This window comes from Protobothrops mucrosquamatus, unplaced genomic scaffold, assembly GCF_001527695.2.
Source record: "Protobothrops mucrosquamatus isolate PMUCROS unplaced genomic scaffold, P.Mucros_1.0 scaffold1363, whole genome shotgun sequence".
NCBI classification, from domain to species: Eukaryota; Metazoa; Chordata; class Lepidosauria; order Squamata; family Viperidae; genus Protobothrops; species Protobothrops mucrosquamatus.
In genome coordinates this window covers 77,103-97,559 of record NW_015387554.1, presented here as the reverse complement: position 1 = coordinate 97,559, position 20,457 = coordinate 77,103, and the positions used below count along the sequence as shown (strand labels likewise).

The 20,457-nt window shown below is 37.3% G+C and overlaps 1 protein-coding gene across 1 annotated transcript in view; it reads left to right on the top strand.

The window, feature by feature from the left end:
* Positions 1-20,457, top strand: part of LOC107292515 — a 219,424-nt gene that overhangs the window by 165,056 nt on the left and 33,911 nt on the right. Inside the window, exon 11 of the mRNA XM_029285170.1 lies at positions 4,036-4,146. Within this exon, the coding sequence (XP_029141003.1) occupies positions 4,036-4,146 (111 nt within the window). The remainder of the gene's footprint in view (positions 1-4,035; positions 4,147-20,457) is intronic.

Genomic DNA, 20,457 nt, shown 5'->3' with positions numbered 1-20,457 from the left:
GGACTGGCATCTGGGCCAGGGGAGCCCTCTTTTATGGGATTCCCCTGGCTTGTAATCACACAATTCCATTGGCTGGTAAGACCCCGTTGCTAGTTAGCCAACCAGCAACGGGCATGAAACTGTATGCAGATGGAGAAGGGCAATCACCCTTAATGGGTGATCAATGGAGAAGGGCAATCACCCTTAATGGGTGATCAGAATGCGCATAGGGGATTAAGGGGGGGAATACAAAAGAACACAACACCTTCATTCAGCAGCATTGTAATTTTGAATATCCACTGAATGAATGATCATAAGTCAAGGATTACATGTAGAGACTGTTGGTTATCTCTTATGACTGACGTTCTGATGTAACAGTAAAGATTCAGTTCCTAGCCAAATTCATCCATGTGTCTATGGAGCTGTTGCTTAGCAGATATGTCTTAGAAAGCCTGACAATAAAGAGGCCCACTAGAACATAAAGCTAGCTTTGACTACATATAGCTTACTCGCTAGCTATAGTTGCAAACCAACATGTAATCAGTTGGGCTGCAGAGAACTGTTTTCATCCCATGCTGATTTTCTTATATGGGGCAAAGGCTTTGACAAACCCTGTTCTGACTCAGCTCATTATATGCTATTTTTGAAGATTGACATTATAACTAGTAGTACTTCTACAAGACTTTTTCTTAATTGAAATATCTAAAGTAATTCATAGTGACCACCTGATGAAAAACCATAGTGAAGGCAGATTTTTTTTTAAAGGAATGTCAAAATCCTGAAAATTCTACTATTCTTCTATGGCCTTACTTAAGTAATTTAGGAAATATGTCCATTTTTCTTCTATAGCTTTTCTTATGCCTTAATTGGCAACTAAAAATCCTAGCAAAATAACAGATGAAATCTGCTACATAGTGGAAAAATTATACTTGGATGAACATAACCATCATTGGTGGTGCCCGTAAAATAGAAGCATTCAGTTTGTAATAAAACATTTTTTCAATACAGTACATTGTAGCCTACCAATTCATTTAACATTCAATGAATTTTTCAAGATTATTTAAAAAAAAGCTGTAAAGTTAAATGAATTTTCAATTCCTTATTTGCCCATGGGAATTAGTATTGTTGTAGTATTGTAGAAAAATAATGAAAAGGAAATATATTGTTATTTCCTATATTGAAGTTTCAATATTTTATACATAAAGAAAATAATTATGAATAAAAGATAAATAAATTAATAATGGACAAGTGGTATATTTAACACTTAATGTTTTTCAATATTTTACTTGTATACTGCCCAGAATCCCTCTATGGAGGAAATGGATGGTTTTTAAATTTAATAAATAAATATTCATAATAGACACATAGAAACAAAACTCAGAGATATCCCATTATTTTAAAATTGTCTAAAATTGTCTGATTTAAAATCTGGAAGAAAAATGCAAATACAGATTTGTATACAGTTTGTATGTGCTAAAGTTTGTATACATGGAAATGTAAATGTAAGTGAATGAATGAATGACTATTATAGCCAGAGGCTAGAAACACAAAGTATAACTGAAAAGAATTTAAAAATTAAATAAGTAGAATAATACAAGTACTTGTAATAGATGTTGATATAGAAGTAGGTTGTTACTGTGGGAGTCCTTCCACTATTTGATGTTTAATTTTCAGTTCTGCTGCACGATATTACAATTTGAAAAAAGCCTAAATGTATATGTAGGTGTGAACATTTTAATACAATTTTGGTAGATGTCATCACTGTCAGGAATATATGATCAGGTAGCTTCTGCTCACTCTGCAATTAACAGGCAACTTCAGGCTTTGTCCACAGGGAATTACTTCCAGTGGAAGATTTTCAGATAAAGAATTGTGATGAATAGTTATTATCAAGCAGGGCAAAATACTACACAGGCAGGTAGACTTGTAGAAAGAAGCACATGACTATTTTATTTAGTCCCTGAGGCCAGACTATTTGGGACTAAGGTTTATTTATTTATAAAAAAAATTCACAAGAAATTTTCCTGGCTTGCACATAGCAAAAAAAAAAAAGTATAAAAGCAAACACAGTCATTATAAATAGACACACAATAAATATACACAAGATCTGATCAGCAATACAATCAATCACCTCCCCTGAGACCCCAGACCTCATGAGGGACTTCCCAAAAATAAGATCCACCTCCTTGGACCCACCAAGCATAGTTCCTGGAAAGATGGGGCTGTAGCATGTCTCTCTTGTTAGATTTGATTGGATGAGCAGATGTAATCAGGGAAAGAAGGTCCTTCAAATAACCGAGCCCTATGCCATGGAGGGTTTTAAAAATCAAAATCAGCACCTGGGAAAGAAAGAAAAGGAAAGGAATTCCTGCAGATTTTACTCCACTAGTGATTGCTGACTATAGGAGGTGTCACTTATTTCCATTCCAAAGGCCATGAGAAAGCAACATCTGAAGAGTGCCTTTTCCTCCCCACCAAAGTGGTACCTATTTATCTACTCACATTTGCATGTTTTCAAACATATGGGCAGGAGCTAGGAGAAGACGGGCACTTAAACAATTCTGAGACACTTAGGTCTCAAACCCAGGCTATAAGCTCAGTGTCTTTAACCACTCTAGCAATAATGTTAATACAACCAATCTGGCTCGTTCCATCAGATGGAAGAGGTTTTCTTTTTCCCAATAATGTAAGATTTTTTTAGTTCACAATAACCTATCAGGTTACTCCTTTGTTAACACTTAGCTGCTGTTAGTTTTAATCTACTAAACCTGCATAAATCCATGTTTTAATGAAATAATCTCCCTTCTTTTTAGCTTGCCCCTAGAAGGTATATTATTCTGTGACTCTTTCAAAGGAAGGGGGGCTTTTTGTAAGATGGTGGTTGGATAGCAGTTATCACAAAATTAATTGCAACTAAATAGCTATTTTTATTAGAGGTCACTTAATTAAAGATATCTTATGAATTTATTAAAATATCTCTGATGGGATATTGACTAATTGGTTAGTCAAACCAATTAAAGGTTGAGGATGTGACCCTGAAAATGAGTTCTGTAGCATATAAAGTTTATAAGAATTTTCTGAATTATTTTTCTATGTGAATCTCACTGTTTATTCTCTTATTTCTGTTTTACCATTCTGCATTACAAAACAGATTTAAAGAGTAAGTATATTATTTTTAAACTTTATCTGCCTTGTGTATGAATATGCAAAAGTTTAGCCTTTGTTTGTGTACAGTGATTTAAAAAAGAAGGATATATGTGAATCAGTAGGACAGTACATAATGATTGAAAAGAATCATGCTTTCCCAAAACAAGGTTAGGAGATTAGAAGTGTGCTAAAATCTTAGAATTTTCTTTGCTACCTCACAAAGATGATTGTCCCTTTACAGGTTTTAATATCTAATGCAATTTAATTCTAAGAAAAAAAGCTTCCTAAATTATAGTATTAAGATTGATCAGATTATGTTCACATTGTAAAATGTATAAGTAAATTTCAGTTAAATAAACTTTACATTGAAAATATGCTTGAAACATGAGTGTTTATGCTAGATAAAAAAGTCATTTTTATGTGAAAGATAGAATCATAAACTTGACTAAGGAGACAAGTGGAAAACACAGGCTAATTGTATATTGGTTTAAAATCCCAGAATATTAACCTAATACTAGTAAATCTGTTAATTCAGTAGTAACTGTGAGATAATCTAGTTTTATCTACTCTATAATCCCAGCACATTTTTTTCTTTCTTTGGCATTAAGAAAATGGAGGGTAAAATCAGTTTTAAATATCCCAGTTATTAATTTTAGAAAACTGGAGCTTTTCCAGAACATTGTAGTCAAATCATGCACAAAAACACTTTTGCAATAATCCATTGTAAGAGAACAGTATATCAAGAAGCCAGATTTGATTCTGTTTGCGCTATGTTCAAATACTTAGCATTAGCATCAATTACCAGGTGAAAAGCTCTAATGAATTCTCCACTTGGCTATTTCTACCAATGTGAGCGTCTTTGATTCTCTTCAAATCTCTTCACTTCTTCCCCATATGATTTCACCAAAGGAGACAAGCTGAATGTGCAAAGACAGCTCGCATCCAGATGGCCTTACCAACTGGCAAATCAGCAAGCATTCCTGCCAATAATCTCTACGAGGAACTGGGTGACAGCACCATGTAAGTTTTCAATGAAATTTAAAATGCTAATAACGCAGGGTGTAATTTTGATACTTTAGAAATTACAGTCATCATGGCTAAGCAAATTAATATATAATCTTCTAAATATCAACCACATGGTGGTGAACATCATGGGGGAATTGTACATTTATTGAAGGAGGATAAAGAAATGATAATTGTGTAAGCAGAAGCATGTAGGTAAATTTTGGAACACACAAGAGAATTGCGACAAGCATTACTGTCAATTTGGTATACCAAATGGAAATCATCTATGTACTAAATATATTTCAGAAACTTTTATATATTTTTACATATTTTAATGTATGGATATTTATTATTGATATGAATTAGATAGTTTGTCAGGTCCAGCATGCACCTTCCTGTACACATGAATTCTGTTTAGAGCATAGGGAAGATCTGATCAAAGCATATGTGTCTGTGTATGCAAAATGTCAAAAGATTGACGAAATCAGTACATTTCTACATTGCACCCCCAAAACTAAAACAGGGGTAGGAGAGAAAAATGAATAGGTTATACTGGTCTTAGCATTTCTTCCTAGGCACTCCAGAGAAGACCAGGTTTCATCAGTCTATGAAAATATCATACAGTAGGCCTTATTAAGATTGGACTCTAGATGATGTATATCTAGACCAAAGAGAGTTCAGTAGATCAGAAAGGGGATACAGGTAGGATGTCAGCAAATTTGGGGGAAGGAAGAAGAGGATTCAAATGACCATTGGCAGGAATGTAGTCAGAATTAAATATTAAATCCAGAGTATATAGAAAGCCAATATTCTGCATTTATTGCTCTTCCTGCAAAGCCGTTTGGAATATAGATCTGATTGTATCTCTAAGGATTTGTAAAGTTTGATCAGTCTAAACCAGGAGTGTCAAACTGCTGGCCTGCAGGCTGGACGCGTCACACAGAAGCCATGCCCACCCCATTGCCAGCAATGGCAAAACAGTTCTGATACATTGCGCGACGTCATGTGACATTGCGAGTTTGACATGTCTGGTCTAAAAAAACCAATGGCTTCATCTGACAATAGTCATAATAGCAGGTAGATCAACCTGGTCTATTGGCCTAGCTAAAGAACTAGTCCACTGGAGATGCAGATGGCATAGGTCAGGTGAAGGAGATTATAATTTCACTTGCCTTTCCCAATGACTTAACCATCATCCAGTTAATCCAGTCCATGGAAAATCACAATGCCATTCCTCTTTGTATACTGGCTTGTGGTTACACTTGTGTAACAATTACACAATTTTTATGGTATCTTTTTTTAGACGTTTGGGGTTTTGCTCAACACAATTAAACAAGAAATGACTAAAGGCTCCCTTGGATATGCATGAGAATATATAAATATGAATTGGAAACATTGGCAGGACTTATGAAAAAAGTATTGTTCCATGTAAGAGCATGTAGCTTTTTTTTATCCCACATTCAAGCATGCCTGGCTGAGGAATTCTGGGAGTTGAAGTCCACAAGTCATAAAAGGGCCAAGTTTGAAGGCCCCTGTTCTAGTGGCTTGCCCTCTCAGTGTCGGTGGGAATGGTCTTAATGGTTCTTTGGTTGAGCTGTTTACTGTTAGTTTATTTGACTAATGTCCCAAAGATGCTTTCAAAAGACAACTGGACTTTCTTGATTTTTTTTTTGAAAACATTTAATTCTCATCCACGATCAAGGGAAAAAAATCAAGAAAGTCCAGTTGCCTTTTGAAAGCACCTTTGGGATCACCATGACCTGGATGATTGAGAATCTTTATAGACATTTATTTGACTAATCATCACCATCCTATAGCCATTTGAGACTTGTACACAACTCTATCCAAAGCTAGTGTTATTCAAATTCTGACAAGATGTCTTGAATGCAAGGTTTTTCTGGTAGTTGGATATTGTGTCAAGAATGTTCAAATGCCACATATAAATAGGAAGGAGTACATATTCAAACTTTTGCATGCAACATGAGCCAAAAAGGCCGATTATTCCACAGGTGGAAACTTGAATAATATTTTCAACGTGTACAAAAACTTTATACTCACAGCAGAGATTCCAGCTGAGTGCTAATCAAGCTCCATTGGGTCAGGCTGCCTCAGGAAATGGATAGAACTGCCTTTAGTAATTGGACTTTTTAAAAAATCCATTGAAGGGATGGATATAGAAGGTATACATAAACCCTTTTGATTAAAACATGTTTACTTAACTGTACCATAGCAAAACAATCTTTTGGCAAAATAACATTTTATTATGTATTTCACCATGCATTTTAACTGTTTAATGCCAATACTTAATAATGCCTGAAAATGTAAGCAATAAGTGCTCTGAAGACAATATATCTTTTATTTTACTTTTCTAATTTCCTTGGGGCTCTCATTCTCTTTTCAGTTGAAATCTATGTTGTGAATTACACAAAGCTTCTACAGATAGCATTTTGAAATTAAATTTATTTTTATTTTCTTCTTATTTGCCTTTGGACGTGAAAGACATCAGTAAGTAAACTGTCATAGTAGTGGCTAATACAATAGCAAATGGAAATAGCTGTGTGTGTTTTAAAATAAATAGTTATTCTATTTTTCTACTATGTAGTACCTAAATTTTATTCACTACTCTCCAAAGGGAACTAGATATAAAAGATTAAAAGCAGTGTGACCAAACATCAATAACTTACAGCAAATAGATTCGAGGCCCTTCAGGTTATTGGTGTTAATGACATATCTCTACAATCAAAAACAAGTTACAATCCTAAAGCCTTTCACTTATCAAAGGTTTCATTAACATCTGTAAGAATAAGCTCAGTTAAACAACTTAAGCTTTGCAATTATAGCTTTATTTTGTTCCTCATACCTGCAATTAAGCTATTCTAAATTGAGACTGAACAAGTAGAGGAGACAGACATGGTTGACCAACCACTGTTCCTAAAGTATTTTCTAGGAAAAGCCGCTTAATGGACTAACTATGATTTCCAGAAAGAAAGAAAGAAAGAACAGTTAGAAAATAAGAACAAGAATATTTTTGAAAAGGCCTAGATGGGCTCGAGCAATGAAATTAAACAAACAGAATAAAATTTATAGAGTCACAACTGGTGATAAAAAATGAAAAGCACATGTATAGGATTGGGGAGATCTAAGCTGGCAGGCAATAGTGGATTTGAAAAGGATTCTAATTGATCACAAGAGTTGACAGGTTCATGCAACTGCTAAAGGGGCAAACGCCTGTTTAGACAATATTAACAATATTAACACGAGATCCATATCATTAGAAGCCTCACTCTTAATTGGGTCTCATTTGGAATACTGGCTGTAGTTTGGGGTATGGCACAATCCCCTTTTAAATGGACCAACTGGAGTGAAATCAGAGGAGAACTACAAAGATGAGGAGGGGACAAAAAAATGAAATCTTATAAGGAACAGTTAGAACAATTAGATATATTTAACCTCCAAACAGAAGTTTGAGGGGAGTTTTTTTTCCAGTCTTCACATGTCTAATAATTGTCATATTTCTCTTCATTGGAGGTCATCAAAGAGATGGTTAGCTATCTGTCTGAAATGCTTTAGCAGATCTTGGCTCTTTCCATGGGGATGGATCAGGTGACCGGAGGTCTCTATGAAAAACACAAGTGCAATTGGGATATGACCAAAAATGTACTTTCTGTAATGTTTTGTCCCTCCAGCAATATTCACTATAAGTAATTGTTAGACAGAAAAATCTGATCCTATTTCACATGTGGATTGCAGACTTACATCCTATAATATTATAATTTGCTTATTATACCCTTTCCCCCCAGTGACGTAGTAAAATAACTTTCTATGATTTAATAGGTTAATTACATGTAGAATTACACTAGATCTAGATTCTTAGATAACCTAGAAGAACATAGACTTTTTATTCATTTTCTGTTTCATATTCACTGCATTCATGTTGTTTTTCTCATGCATGCTTTCTCATTTGTGATTATTTTCTTTCCTTTCAAGTCTTTTACTTCTCTACCGTTTTCAACAAAGCAGGAGAAAAAATATATTGTTAGATGGAGGAGACCGTCAGAGAGCTATTAGCAGCTTTGCTTCTCGTGCAATTGAGGCTCACAAGCGGTCTAATATCAGAGGAACATTGAAAAATAATTTTCCCAAATCTGCAAGCAATATTACATTTTTATCTGATGAGACTCCCTTAACTATTCAAAACCCTCTGTATGCTGAGGGTGCATTGCATAGTTCTACTTCTGAGTTGTTACAGGAAAGCAAATACGTTGTACCCCATTTTTTTCATAGAAAGTCAGCTTTGAAAAATGTTCTATTGAGTGGCACTTTGAAAGACATTGAGCAGGCATGGACTTTACCAAGTCAGAGTACCAGGAAAAATATTTTGCTCATTATGGACCCAATTCAATGGGACCAGGAGAAAAACAGAGTAAAGAATGAAAAGATTGGAATCCATCAAAGAAGATCCAATAGAAGCAGTCTAATCTTGAAGACCATCACTGGCACAAGGACGTCAGTTAGAGAGAAAGCAAGGCAGTTTGAGCAGCAGGCTCTGCAAGAAATGCAACAAATGAAATGCCAAGATAAGAAAAGTGGGCTTTCCCTGGCAAGTAGCACTTGTGTCCAGGATGAAGAGAGAACAGTAGAACCAACTTCTGAATGTTTTCTTCCATCTTCAGGATCTCCTGCACTTTCTTTTTCTTCATTCCAAGCATGTTCTGAGGTGACTGAACTTAGAACATCAACAGCACCATCCATTGCCATCACTCACCATGATATACCTGAACAGTTATCCCCTCTACCAAGCCATATGGTAACTCCTCCCCCTTTTAGCATCAAAATGTCTGAGGATGAAACAAAAAGCATTCAAGACCCACCGAAACCTCCTCTTCCACTTCCACCTCCTTCTCCTTCCCCTCCACTGCTTCCTCCTCCCTCATTATCACTTCCCTTCCCTGCCCCTCAAAGGCTTTCCTTGCCTTCCTCACCCATTCAAAGCACCCAACTGCTACATGTCAAAAAATGTATTAAATCAACTTCCAACCAAACCATGGTATCATCACAGGGAGAGCCTGGTGATTCTTCTCGCAAGCAACTGAAGGGAATTCTTAAAAATATCCATAACTTAGCAGACATTGAAAAATCAGTAGCCAATATGTACAGCCAGATAAATAAAAATTACGTTCTGCCTAAAGACGTAGACAAGGCAAAGCCGATAACAGATATTGAAATTGTAGCTGAAGCTGATGAGTGTAATTTGAGCAGTTTAGTGGAGGAACATGAAAAACAATTCCCATCTCAGGCAACTGCACTATGACAGTCCTGAGTGATTTTGTTGTGGTGTATGCCGAGTACATCATGCATTCCATACATTCTAGACCCAATCAGAATGTTTCTTTTTCTCTCTCCTTCACTTCACAGTCTGCTAATCTCTAATATTGCTATTCTTAAGATTAACTATGATTTCATCTTGGAATGGTTAATTGTTCATTTCTTAGATGGCTGGTCTATGTTAAAGGGGAAAATGAGACATTACAATTCTAAGAGCCATGAGTGCACTTTAGTAGTTAGGATGCTAAATATCAGAGGGATATTTTATTTGGTCAAAATGAATTGTCTCCAGAGAGAAATGATTATGAATAAAGGAGAATATTTGTAGCTCAGGGTTGAAATGAGGGATCCTGGTTGCTCTCTGAGCCTGGTTGTTCTCTTGCAGATGTTTCATTATGCAAACTAGCTAACATCCTCAATGCTACTAGCACTGATGATGTTACCTAGTTTGAGTAATGAAATGTCTGGAAGAAAACAACCAGATTGTTATGGTCTATAGGAAGGGAATATATGGTTAAGTTCTCTGGTTAATTTTAATTTTTCACTGAAAAGCGTGGTTGGATGTCATCGGAAAACAAATGATAACTACAACAAACAGATTTGGCAAAAAGAAAAGAAGAATACAATTTTTGCAATAATATATCATCTTTTTTCTGTAAACTGGAATGCTTTGTGCCATGGCAACAGGTTTATAGCTTTGATGATTTTTCTATTTATAATTCTCCCTGTTCTCCCTCCTGTTATCCCAGCATGACTTTTATTACTTTTTTATATACTGACACTGTATATTCTAAGTGTTAACTTTTGTAACATATTTTCTGTAAAAATCCTTTTTTTTAAAAAAAAACCCTTATTAAAAATACTTTTCTCTCTACTGCATGCTACCTTGCTAAGTATATTTCTTTTATCATTTCTTTCAGCTTGTCAGAACTAATAAATGATCTGAATAATTACTACAAAAAAGAGGAAATTATAAGCACAAGAATTTCCCCAAAGCCCACACTTAGCAAGATTGTGGCTTTTAAACCTTCTAAACAAAAACTATCAGCAGGATTAACATTTTATTTTTATTAAATTAGCTGCTTGTTCTAGTGGAAATAGGTTTGTTTGCAGTAGAAATGGGTTAGAGGGAAAAAAATATTTGAGCCAAGGGCCAAGAAGAACTAATATACAGGTAGTCCTGGATATTAGTCCAATATAAGTCCAACATTTCTGTTGCTAAGAGAGACAGTTGTTAAATGAGTTTTGCCCCATTTTATGATCTTTCTTCCCACAATTGTTAAGGGAATCACTGCAATTGTTAAGTTAGTAACACGGTTGCTAAGTGAATCTGGCTTCCCCATGGACTTTATTTGTCAGAAGGTCGCAAAAGGCGATCTCTTGACCCTGGGACATAGCAAACATCATAAATATGGCTCAGTTGCCAAGCATCTAAATTTTGATCATGTGACCATGGGGATGCTGCAACAGTCATAAGTGTGATTGTTGTAACTTGGAATGGTTACTAAACAAACTGTTGTAAGTTGAGAAATACCTGTACTGTAGAAGATCCAGCTTCAAAACTTTTGCCATTTGGTTAGGTTCAAAACAATCATGAAGGGAATAATAATTATATATAATTATTATGTTTTAGAATTGGTGGAAAAGAGAGATAAATAATTGTTTTGTTTCCTTCCCCACATTTACAATCATGAGTAAATACAATGTCAAAGTTTATACACACGCACACACACACACACACACAAAAGCTTCTATTAACCACAGATAAAAAAAGGAGGGCACTTGGAATGGGAGTTTAATGGGAGCAGTAGCCCAAAATAACTGGAGAACATTGTATTTTTTTTATGGCTTAGGAAATGAAGAAGATTCTATGAAGAAAACTGATGGACAAAAAAGGTTAAGCATTTTTCCCAGTTCTCATGGCCCCATTTGAACCCATTGAGAGCACCATGGTCCCAATGTAATAAAAAAATCTATTTTGTGACATCAAATCTAATAAAAAAAATCTATTTTGTGTCCTTAGCTCACTATATTTCTTCCCCATCCCCTCCGATTCTTAATATAAAAACACCCCAGGCCTATTTCAGAAATATGTATAATTAATTTTTGCAAACCAGGCATTTGAGGTAGACATTAAAAGCTTAAAATCAGTTTTCTCAGCTAATATTATCCATCACCAACAGGTAAGAAATCATAGATATCCTATAGTTAAATGTCTCAAAATAGCTGGTTTCTCTTGGCTGGTTGACTTTTTCTTTACGACACAAGAATGAATGACTTGATCAAAAGTTAGTTCTCCAAAAGCCACTTTCTGTGAACTTCATCACCTGAGTTCTGCTGTTACACTAGAAATTGTCTGTGCCTAAGAAAATTCACCTTCATTCCTATATAGGGTTGCCTGTTCCACATATGACCACTGATTGTTGTTTGGCTTTCTTCTGCATAGTTACATATACACAAATCCATTCATTTGTTTGTTTGTTCATTCATTCACTCAACATACCAATGTATATGGCTGCCATCATAAATAACTCCGGGGGGGGGGGGCTAATGAGTATACAAACAGAAATCTTTAAAAATATTTTCTAAAGGAATAAAAGATGCCTTTTTAAAACTCCACTTAAACAGTTACATCCTGTTGAATCAGGTTTCTGAGATCTTCTGAAAGGCCAATAGGGTTGAAGCCAACCATACTCCAGCAGATAGGCTATTCCACCTGGCAGACACTGTGATAGATATAGTACGTCTCCCAGATCCCATATTTTTCAACAGTGGCACTTATGCTGGCTGTTTTTTTTTAATTTATTGAACACATTTATATGGGCTGCCCAATTCACACATGGTTGATAGTGGACTCCTGGGTGTTAGTTGTTCTCTTCTATGTCTTCAGGTATTCAGTTTGCTTAGGCCTGAAATCAGAGCCTGGACTCAGAGTTGGCTCAGCAGTACATGACCACTATAGATTTGATAGATTTGATCCGGGTTGTCGATGGCCTGACTTATTTGGGGGGAAGGGTTGGATCTGCTATTTGGCTTGGAGCAACTGAATAAAGTTGTGGATAAGTCCCCAGTCTCCTGTCATTGACAGATTGCTCTTGCTAACTCTGTGGTCTGTCTCAGGTGCCTAAATAGATCTGGTGGGGTTCCAGAGGGAATGTGGGGCAGTTTTTGAATCTCTACTGCAGGCTTTGACCAAAGCCTTAGTTATTGCCTGGAATAAATGGGTGATGGTGCTTTGGATGAGATTGCCCCTATGCAGATTTTTATATGTATGAATGTTGGAGGACCCTGGTGTATAGACGAATGGCAGGAGGTGAAATGATCAATAGATGCCTAGAGCATGACTGAAGGAAAAGAAAGAGCAAATTTAATTAAACACAGGTAAGAACCTGATTAGGGATTAGTTTATGATGATGAAAATAATGAAAAGTATGTATTCCTCCACTCTTAGCATGTCCTCAGAAAGCTGGCTAGTGGCTCTGTCTTTGCTAGATAAAATCTCTAAAAATCACTTGGGATTTAATTCTGGCTGTGCAAGTCCCAGGGAATTGATTAAGGCACAGGCTTGCTAAATTATTTGGGGAGAGCTTGAGTCTGCTAGTCCTGAGGAAATGGACCAGGTTTTTTAGACAGGGGTGAATATCTCTTTACAGAAGGGGATAGTGACACCTGCTTTGAAGGAAGTGGTGTTTCTTCCTCTTTCAACAACCATTGCCAGATCCAGCTGTAATAGATCATTTTCCTCCAGTCTTCCTAACCTTTTTAAAGAAGATGGTTGTTGTTCAGAAGGTGATAGGCTTAAAGTTCTGAGAGCTCTAGAGGAAACAGTTGGGCTCTTTTCAAGCTGGTTTCAGTCTGAGATATTCTGAGATATTTGTAAGCTAGGTATATTTATGGATAATTACTGGTAGCCACAGACAGATGATTCTGGTCTTCCTTGATCTGATGTTTTTGAAACCAACAATCATGTAACTTTCTGAAACAGCTTAGGGCAGGGGTGTCAAACTTGCCATGTCACATGACATGTCGCGATGTATCGCGATTTTTTCCCCATTGCTGGAGCTGGGGTGGGTGCGGTTTCAGCATGACACATCCGTCCTGCAGGCTGGCAGTTTGACACCCCTGGCTTAGGGGATTTGGGGTAGGGGGGGTGGAGACTTTTCTTTGATGGTTCTCTTCCTTGGAGGGGAGGTCTAGCTCTAGGCCCCTGATTTATTTGTTAAATATATTTATTTATTAAATCTGTTTGCTGTATATTTATTTATTTATTTATTTATCAAATTTATACCCCGCCCTTCTCCTAACGGACTCAGGGCGGCTTACAGCCAGTTAAAACAGATAACTAATACAATAATACTAATTTTAAAATATGATTAAAATGAAATATTCATTATTGGCCGTTTCTTTTTTAAAATTATTTTAAAACCAAATTAAAATACCTCTTAGGCCAGTCCGGCTAGCTTAAATAGCCATGTCTTGAGGGCGCGGCGGAAGGAGGGGAGATCCGGAATCACCCGGATCTCTGGGGGTAGTTCGTTCCAAAGGGTGGGGGCTCTCGCTGTAGCAGTACGCAAGGGGGCTTGCAATAATAAAAAGGAAGAAAATGAGTGTAAACAGAACAGGAGTAAAATAATAGAACAATAAAATAAACAATGAAAAAGAACACAATGAGAATACAACAATGTGATGACCAAACAGATGGCTGAAGAGTAGAGAGCAATTAGGGGAGGTGGAGTCTGCCATCAATCCAGCAAACATTTCAGCCTGGAACTACCCCAATTGGTTCCCAGGCCAACCAGCAGGGCCATGTCTTCAGACTCCTACAGAAAGATAGGACAATGGGGGCAGATCTTATTTTACAGGTTACCATGTTCCAAAGGACAGAGGCTGCAGCAGAGAAGGCTTTTCTTCTGGATCCTGATTGACTGATCTTTGATCTATTGGATCCAAAATAGGCATTCTCTGCCGGCATGAGTAGGATACGCTCGTCCAAGCAGGGCAAGGTGGTTCATAAGGTCTTTAAGAACTATTATCAAAAATTTATAAATACCTATTAGAGATAGAGTTAGAAGAAGAAATAGTGAAGGGGCCAATGATAGCGTGGGCACGAAATGTGGGGCGAAATATAAATTTAGAGGAATGGGAAAGATTATGGAATCGAAATTGCAAATTGACGCTATCAACTGCATATAGAGAGAATCAATATAAAATGATTTACAGATGGCATTTAACACCGGCGAGATTGGCCAAAATGTATAAAAACATAGACCCGAAGTGTTGGAAATGTAAAATTAAAGAAGGAACATTTTATCACATGTGGTGGCTGTGCCCCAAAGCAAAAAATTATTGGGAACGGATAAGGGATTGGATACAGGAGATAACTGAGATACAAATGGATTTCAAACCAGAAATATTTCTTTTGGGCATAATAAATTTAAAGATGGAAAAACAACTCCAACACATCATTATACACATATTGACTGCAGCTCATATAGCATATGCGCAATGTTGGAAGAGTGAAAATATTCCCACAAATGTTATGATTATGTATAAAATTTTGGAATGCGCAGAAATGAACAAACTTACGTTAGAATTAAAAGACAAGGAGACGTCAGAATTTTATGAAATTTGGAATAAATGTTATAATTGGCTAGAACAGAGAAAGAAAAAGACATAATTATTGATGTATATAAAATGTAAATAAGATGTAAAGAACATTTAAAATGTAAAGCACTGTTCTGTTAGAGGAAAAGATTTATGTTTATGTAGTTTTTGGTGTATGGTGTATGGTGGAAAAAAAAATTAAAAAAAAAAAAGATCTTTAAAGATCATAATCAACACCTTGAACTGCACTACAAAAGATTTTACTTTTACTTCAGCTCAGAATTAGCTCCTGAGATACTTTTATTACTCTGAAAAATGATGATGATGATGATGATGATGACAATAACAACAACAACAACAACAACAACAACAACAACAACAATAATAATAATAATAATAATAATAATAATAATAATAATAATAATAATAATAATTTATTAAACTTGTATGCCGCTCGACTCTCAATGATTCTGGACCTAGAAGAATTGAAAGAATCTGATTCAAAAGAAAAATGATCCTTCCACAGGATACTGGGAAACATGGCTTATGTATCAAAAATTGAGATAGATAGTATCTTTCAAGCTTTCACATTTTGAATAATCAAATTTTTATGACCAAGCCAGAAGGTAAACCTAGTTCTAATTCTTCATTCTCTTTCCTGCTTTGATTTTGATCTATGTTTTTGTTCTGTTGCAAGATATTTTCTATTGTGTAGTGGGCTTCAGTAGGCAAGGAGCAGACAAGCATAGTTACGTTATTTATTGATTCAAATTAGAATTTGAGAACTGCAGGCAATTGCCTGTAATTTATACTCTGAGCCCACTGGGCCTTAACCAATCACAATACTTGAAAAACCCGCCCAAATATGAATGTTCAAAGTTTCCCTCCAAAATAGTTGGAGTTAACAATCACGGTCATCTAAAGGTTAGTTTCATTTTAGCTTCACAAGCAGTTGGAGTTAAGTTAGTTTCACTTTAGCAGGGATTAACACAACAGCAAAACAGCACAGACACAGAGAACTGAGCAACTGATTTTATATATACCTTCAATTAATAAAGAAGTACAAATATTTTCTCATCTGTTAGGCAGGCAGGACATAATCATGTGACATATACATATACATATACATATACATATACATATACATATACATATACATATACATATACATATACATAGATAGATAGATAGATAGATAGATAGATAGATAGATAGATAGATAGATAGATAGATAGATAGATAGATAGATAGATGTAGATACATATATAGATACTTACAAAGATACATGCATAAAATCATGTGAAATAGATATATAGATATAGATTAGATATAGATATAGATATAGATACAGATACATAGATACATAGATACATAGATAGATACTTACAAAGATACATACATACATAAATTTGGTTTCTCTCCAGTCACTAGAAAAGAGACTCCCAAATCATATTGTCCTTGATTTTTTCCCCTTCAATCCATAAAATCAACTTTGGCCCAAACAAAAAGCATTGCCCCAGATATATACATGGGAACTGGAGTAATGAAAGATACATAAAAACAACAAAGCTCCAAATCTCTCCAAGTCTGAAAATCCTGGCTTCTTCCACTCCACTACATTACTCTACCATCCACTATGGTTTTGTCATCTCCAAAATGTTACTAAGTTAACCACCCACATTGCAACTGTGCAATTGACAGAAAGCATCCATTCATATTTCCATCACAGTAATAAGTGTGGTTATTTTTTGTTTAAAGTCAGTTGTTCAGAAGTTTTATTTATTTTTCAAATTTATAGCAATAGCAATAGCACTTAAACTTATATCCCGCTTCATAGTGCTTTATAGCCCTCTCTAAGCAGTTTGCAAAGTCAGCATATTGTCTCCCAGCAATCTGGGTCGTCATTTCACCAACTTTGGAAGGATTGAAGGCTGAGTCAACCTTAAGCTGGTCAGGAATGAACTCCTGGCAGTGGGCAGAGTCAGCTTGCAATACTCCATTATAAACACTGTACTGCCATGCCAAATTTATATAGCCATCCATCTCATATATATGTCTTTGGGGCACCTTACAGACAAAAAATGTAAAAACAAAAAAAAGAACAATACAAAAGTCATGTAGAGTCATATTTTAAAAATAATTAAATACACAATCCCATTTGTCCCCATGCCTGTTAGCAAAACTAGGTCTTCAGAGCCTAGAAAATTCAGCACATTTGGAGCTAATCTGATTTCTGGGAAATGATGTTCTGCAGGGCTGATGCCACAGCAGAAAAAATTCTCCTCTAGAAATCCTGGATGACACCCCCTGGTTGATGGGAAACTTTCTTCTAGAATCCCATAACACTCCCTGGATGATGGCACCTGCAATACTCCACCCTTGCCAGACCAGATGGGTTGAATAGGTAAAGCTGCAATTCCTCAGGTAATGCAGTTCCTTGCCATGCAGGGTTTTATAGATCATTACCCCACCTTGAACTGAACCTGGAAGCAAACAACCAATGCAGCTCACAGAACAGAGATGTAATGTGCAGAACCTGGAACATGCATAACTTCCTGCACTTTAAACACGTTTTGGTTTTTTAAACCCTTTAAGGGCAGTTCCATGTAAAACACATTGTCAACGCTGCTAACATTGGATGTTCTTGCTTTGACAATGATGGAGATGCAGCCTTTTTCTTTCTGTTGTTTTACTCTTAAGAGTTAGATGATGCTGGGGGGAGGGGGAGGAATGTGATGGGAATTAGTTAGACATACAATATTGTAACAAGAGCTGATAAAGAATGGCGAGAGAGGAAACTGGGTGGGAAGCCAGCATTTCAAACTAATTGGAGAATGTGATTTATGACTGTTAGTTGTAGGAGGGAATTGTGCTTTGATCTATGTGCTGAAGGGAGGGGAAGTCAGATTTTGGCTTCAACTATGTACGTACTGAAGCTGTGCTGCTCGATTAAAGCTTCTTTAAGGTAAACAATGCCTCAAAGTTCTTTGAAGAGTTTCATCTTTCGGAATCATGACATTAAGCCAAAATCTACAAACTTTCCAAACTTTCTAGGGGTCCAGCCCATAGTCGCTGGACTATGGGCTGTCAAACTGCTTTTGAGAATCTAAAAAGATGATTTGCTGTTGAGCCGGTCCTAAAACACCCCTGCCCAGGGGAGCCCTTTGTAATTCAAGCCAACGCCTGCGACATAGCTAAAGGAGCTGTATTACTGCAAAAGAACCAAAGTGGGGGCTTGCAACCTTGTGCCTACACCTCGGAAAAAATTACTGAGAGTGAAAGGAGGTGGGCAGTCTGGGTAAAGGAGACCTTAGCAATCAGATGGGCTCTATTAAACTGGAGACACTATCTAGAAGGGAGCAAACTGCCTTTTGAAGTATGGACAGATCACAAAAATCTAAAAGCACTGAAAACTCCCCGCAAATTGTCCCCAAAACAGGTGCGCTGGGCACAGTACTTTAACCGCTTCAACTTCACTCTAAAGTACATACCAGGAGGAAAAAACTTCCTAGCTGATGCTCTATCCAGACTACCCCAGTACAAAAGCCAGCGGGAAGAGATCAATGAGGCAATTATCTCCAATCCACAAACAGCTGGTCAACTCACCCCTCGCAGGGCCCCTAATCCTTATGACCCTGGGGCAAAGAAAATAAAACAAGAGCTCCTCACCAATCAATGGTTCAAGGACAATCAAACCTCCCTAACATGCAGGGATGGTTTGGCTTGGAAGAGGGGGAAATTGTACTTGCCAGAAGCCCTCTTTCTTAACACTCTCAAACACAGCCATGACGTAAAACAGGCTGGACACTTTGGATATTTAAAAACTCTACATCTCATCCACCAGCAGTTCTGGTGGCTGGGGTTAAAACGGGATGTGGAAAATTATGTCAGGAGTTGTACTGTATTTGCCACTATGAAAAGAATGCCAGGGAAACCCCCTGGGTTACTGCATCTGGTGGCAGACGCTTCTCAACCATGGGAAGAAATCGCTATGGACTTTATAGTAGACCTCCATGAAAATAGAGGAAATACAGTCATCTGGACTGTGATACACCTATTTTCAAAGCAGGCTCACTTCATTGCCTGAAAGGACTCCCGTCTGCCCAACGACTGACTAAACTGTTCTTGAAACATACCTACTGGCTGCATGGAGCCCCTAAACCAGTGGTTCTCAACCTGTGGGTCACGACCCTTTTGGGGGTCGAATGACCCTTTCACAGGGGTCGCCTAAGACCATTGGAAAATACTTATTTCCGATGGTCTTAGGAACCAAGACACTATAGACTTTCCTAGCCTGGAGAAGTAGGAAAGGGGAGGGAGAAGAGAAGGGAGGAATCAGGAAGAGTTGTGTGTGGGGGAGTTTAGGAAGAAAAGAGGGGTGGAAATAATTCAATCAATCACATGACTTGACAGGATTTCTAACCATTTTTTTTATCATGCGGCGAAATTGTATCTGTAGAAAAGCAGAGAGCCCCCCCCTCAATATTCCCACACCCATAGAGAAGCTAATAGATGGGGAAATAGAAAAAGCATCTCAAGGTAAGCGTTTCCTCGTGGAAGGCATATTTTGACCAAATATTTGGTTTTTCACGTGGTTGCGATGTCCGAGAAGAGGATTGGGTGGTCGTCGGGGCTGCTTCCCCCAGGTTCTTTTGCTGGAGCTGCAAAAAAGCCGCACTAGCGGTGTCCCTCATCTTTCTGGTCTGTCCCTCCCGAGGTCTTTAGGTGTGAGTGCCGCGCAAAAGGAAGTGTGGGACGATACACGGTGTGATGGTGCCGTGAGCAAATCCCGGGAGCAGGGGGGAGTCCCAAAGGTGAAACTATGTACAATGGTGCTTCAAACGAAACACAAAAGATGAAGAGGAACAACAACCCATCAATTGTAACTTTGGGCTGACTCTCTTCAGAGACACTTGAAGTTAAGAGGGTTGTGTGAGTGTAGGCAGGAAGGAGGGACGCCGTGAGCGGGAAAGGAAGGGGCCGGGCTCTCACTTCACATTCTTCAGCTCCTTTCCTCCCACCGGAGTGAAAGGAGCGTGGATGAAGAGCAGCCACATGTGGGGTTTCTGGCACTCAGGCTTAACTCTTGAGAGCAGATCCTTCCCTCTCCCTGCTTGGAGGAAAAAACTCCTCTGGCTTGGATGCAAAATGCCGGAGTAGCGAGCATTGGCAGGCTGTGGAGAAATTATGGTGGTCCTCGTCATTAAATTGGAGTGGGGGCTAATTAATTGCCATCTTTCCCCTTGGAAATTTCATATGGGTTCATCTTTCCTTGCAGGTATGAGCTTACCTTACAGAGGCTTGGGGCCCAATTCTCCATCATTATTTTGCAATTCCGATCAAATGTCAGCATCAAAAATGATAAAAATTCAACATAATTCACAGGATTACCATTAT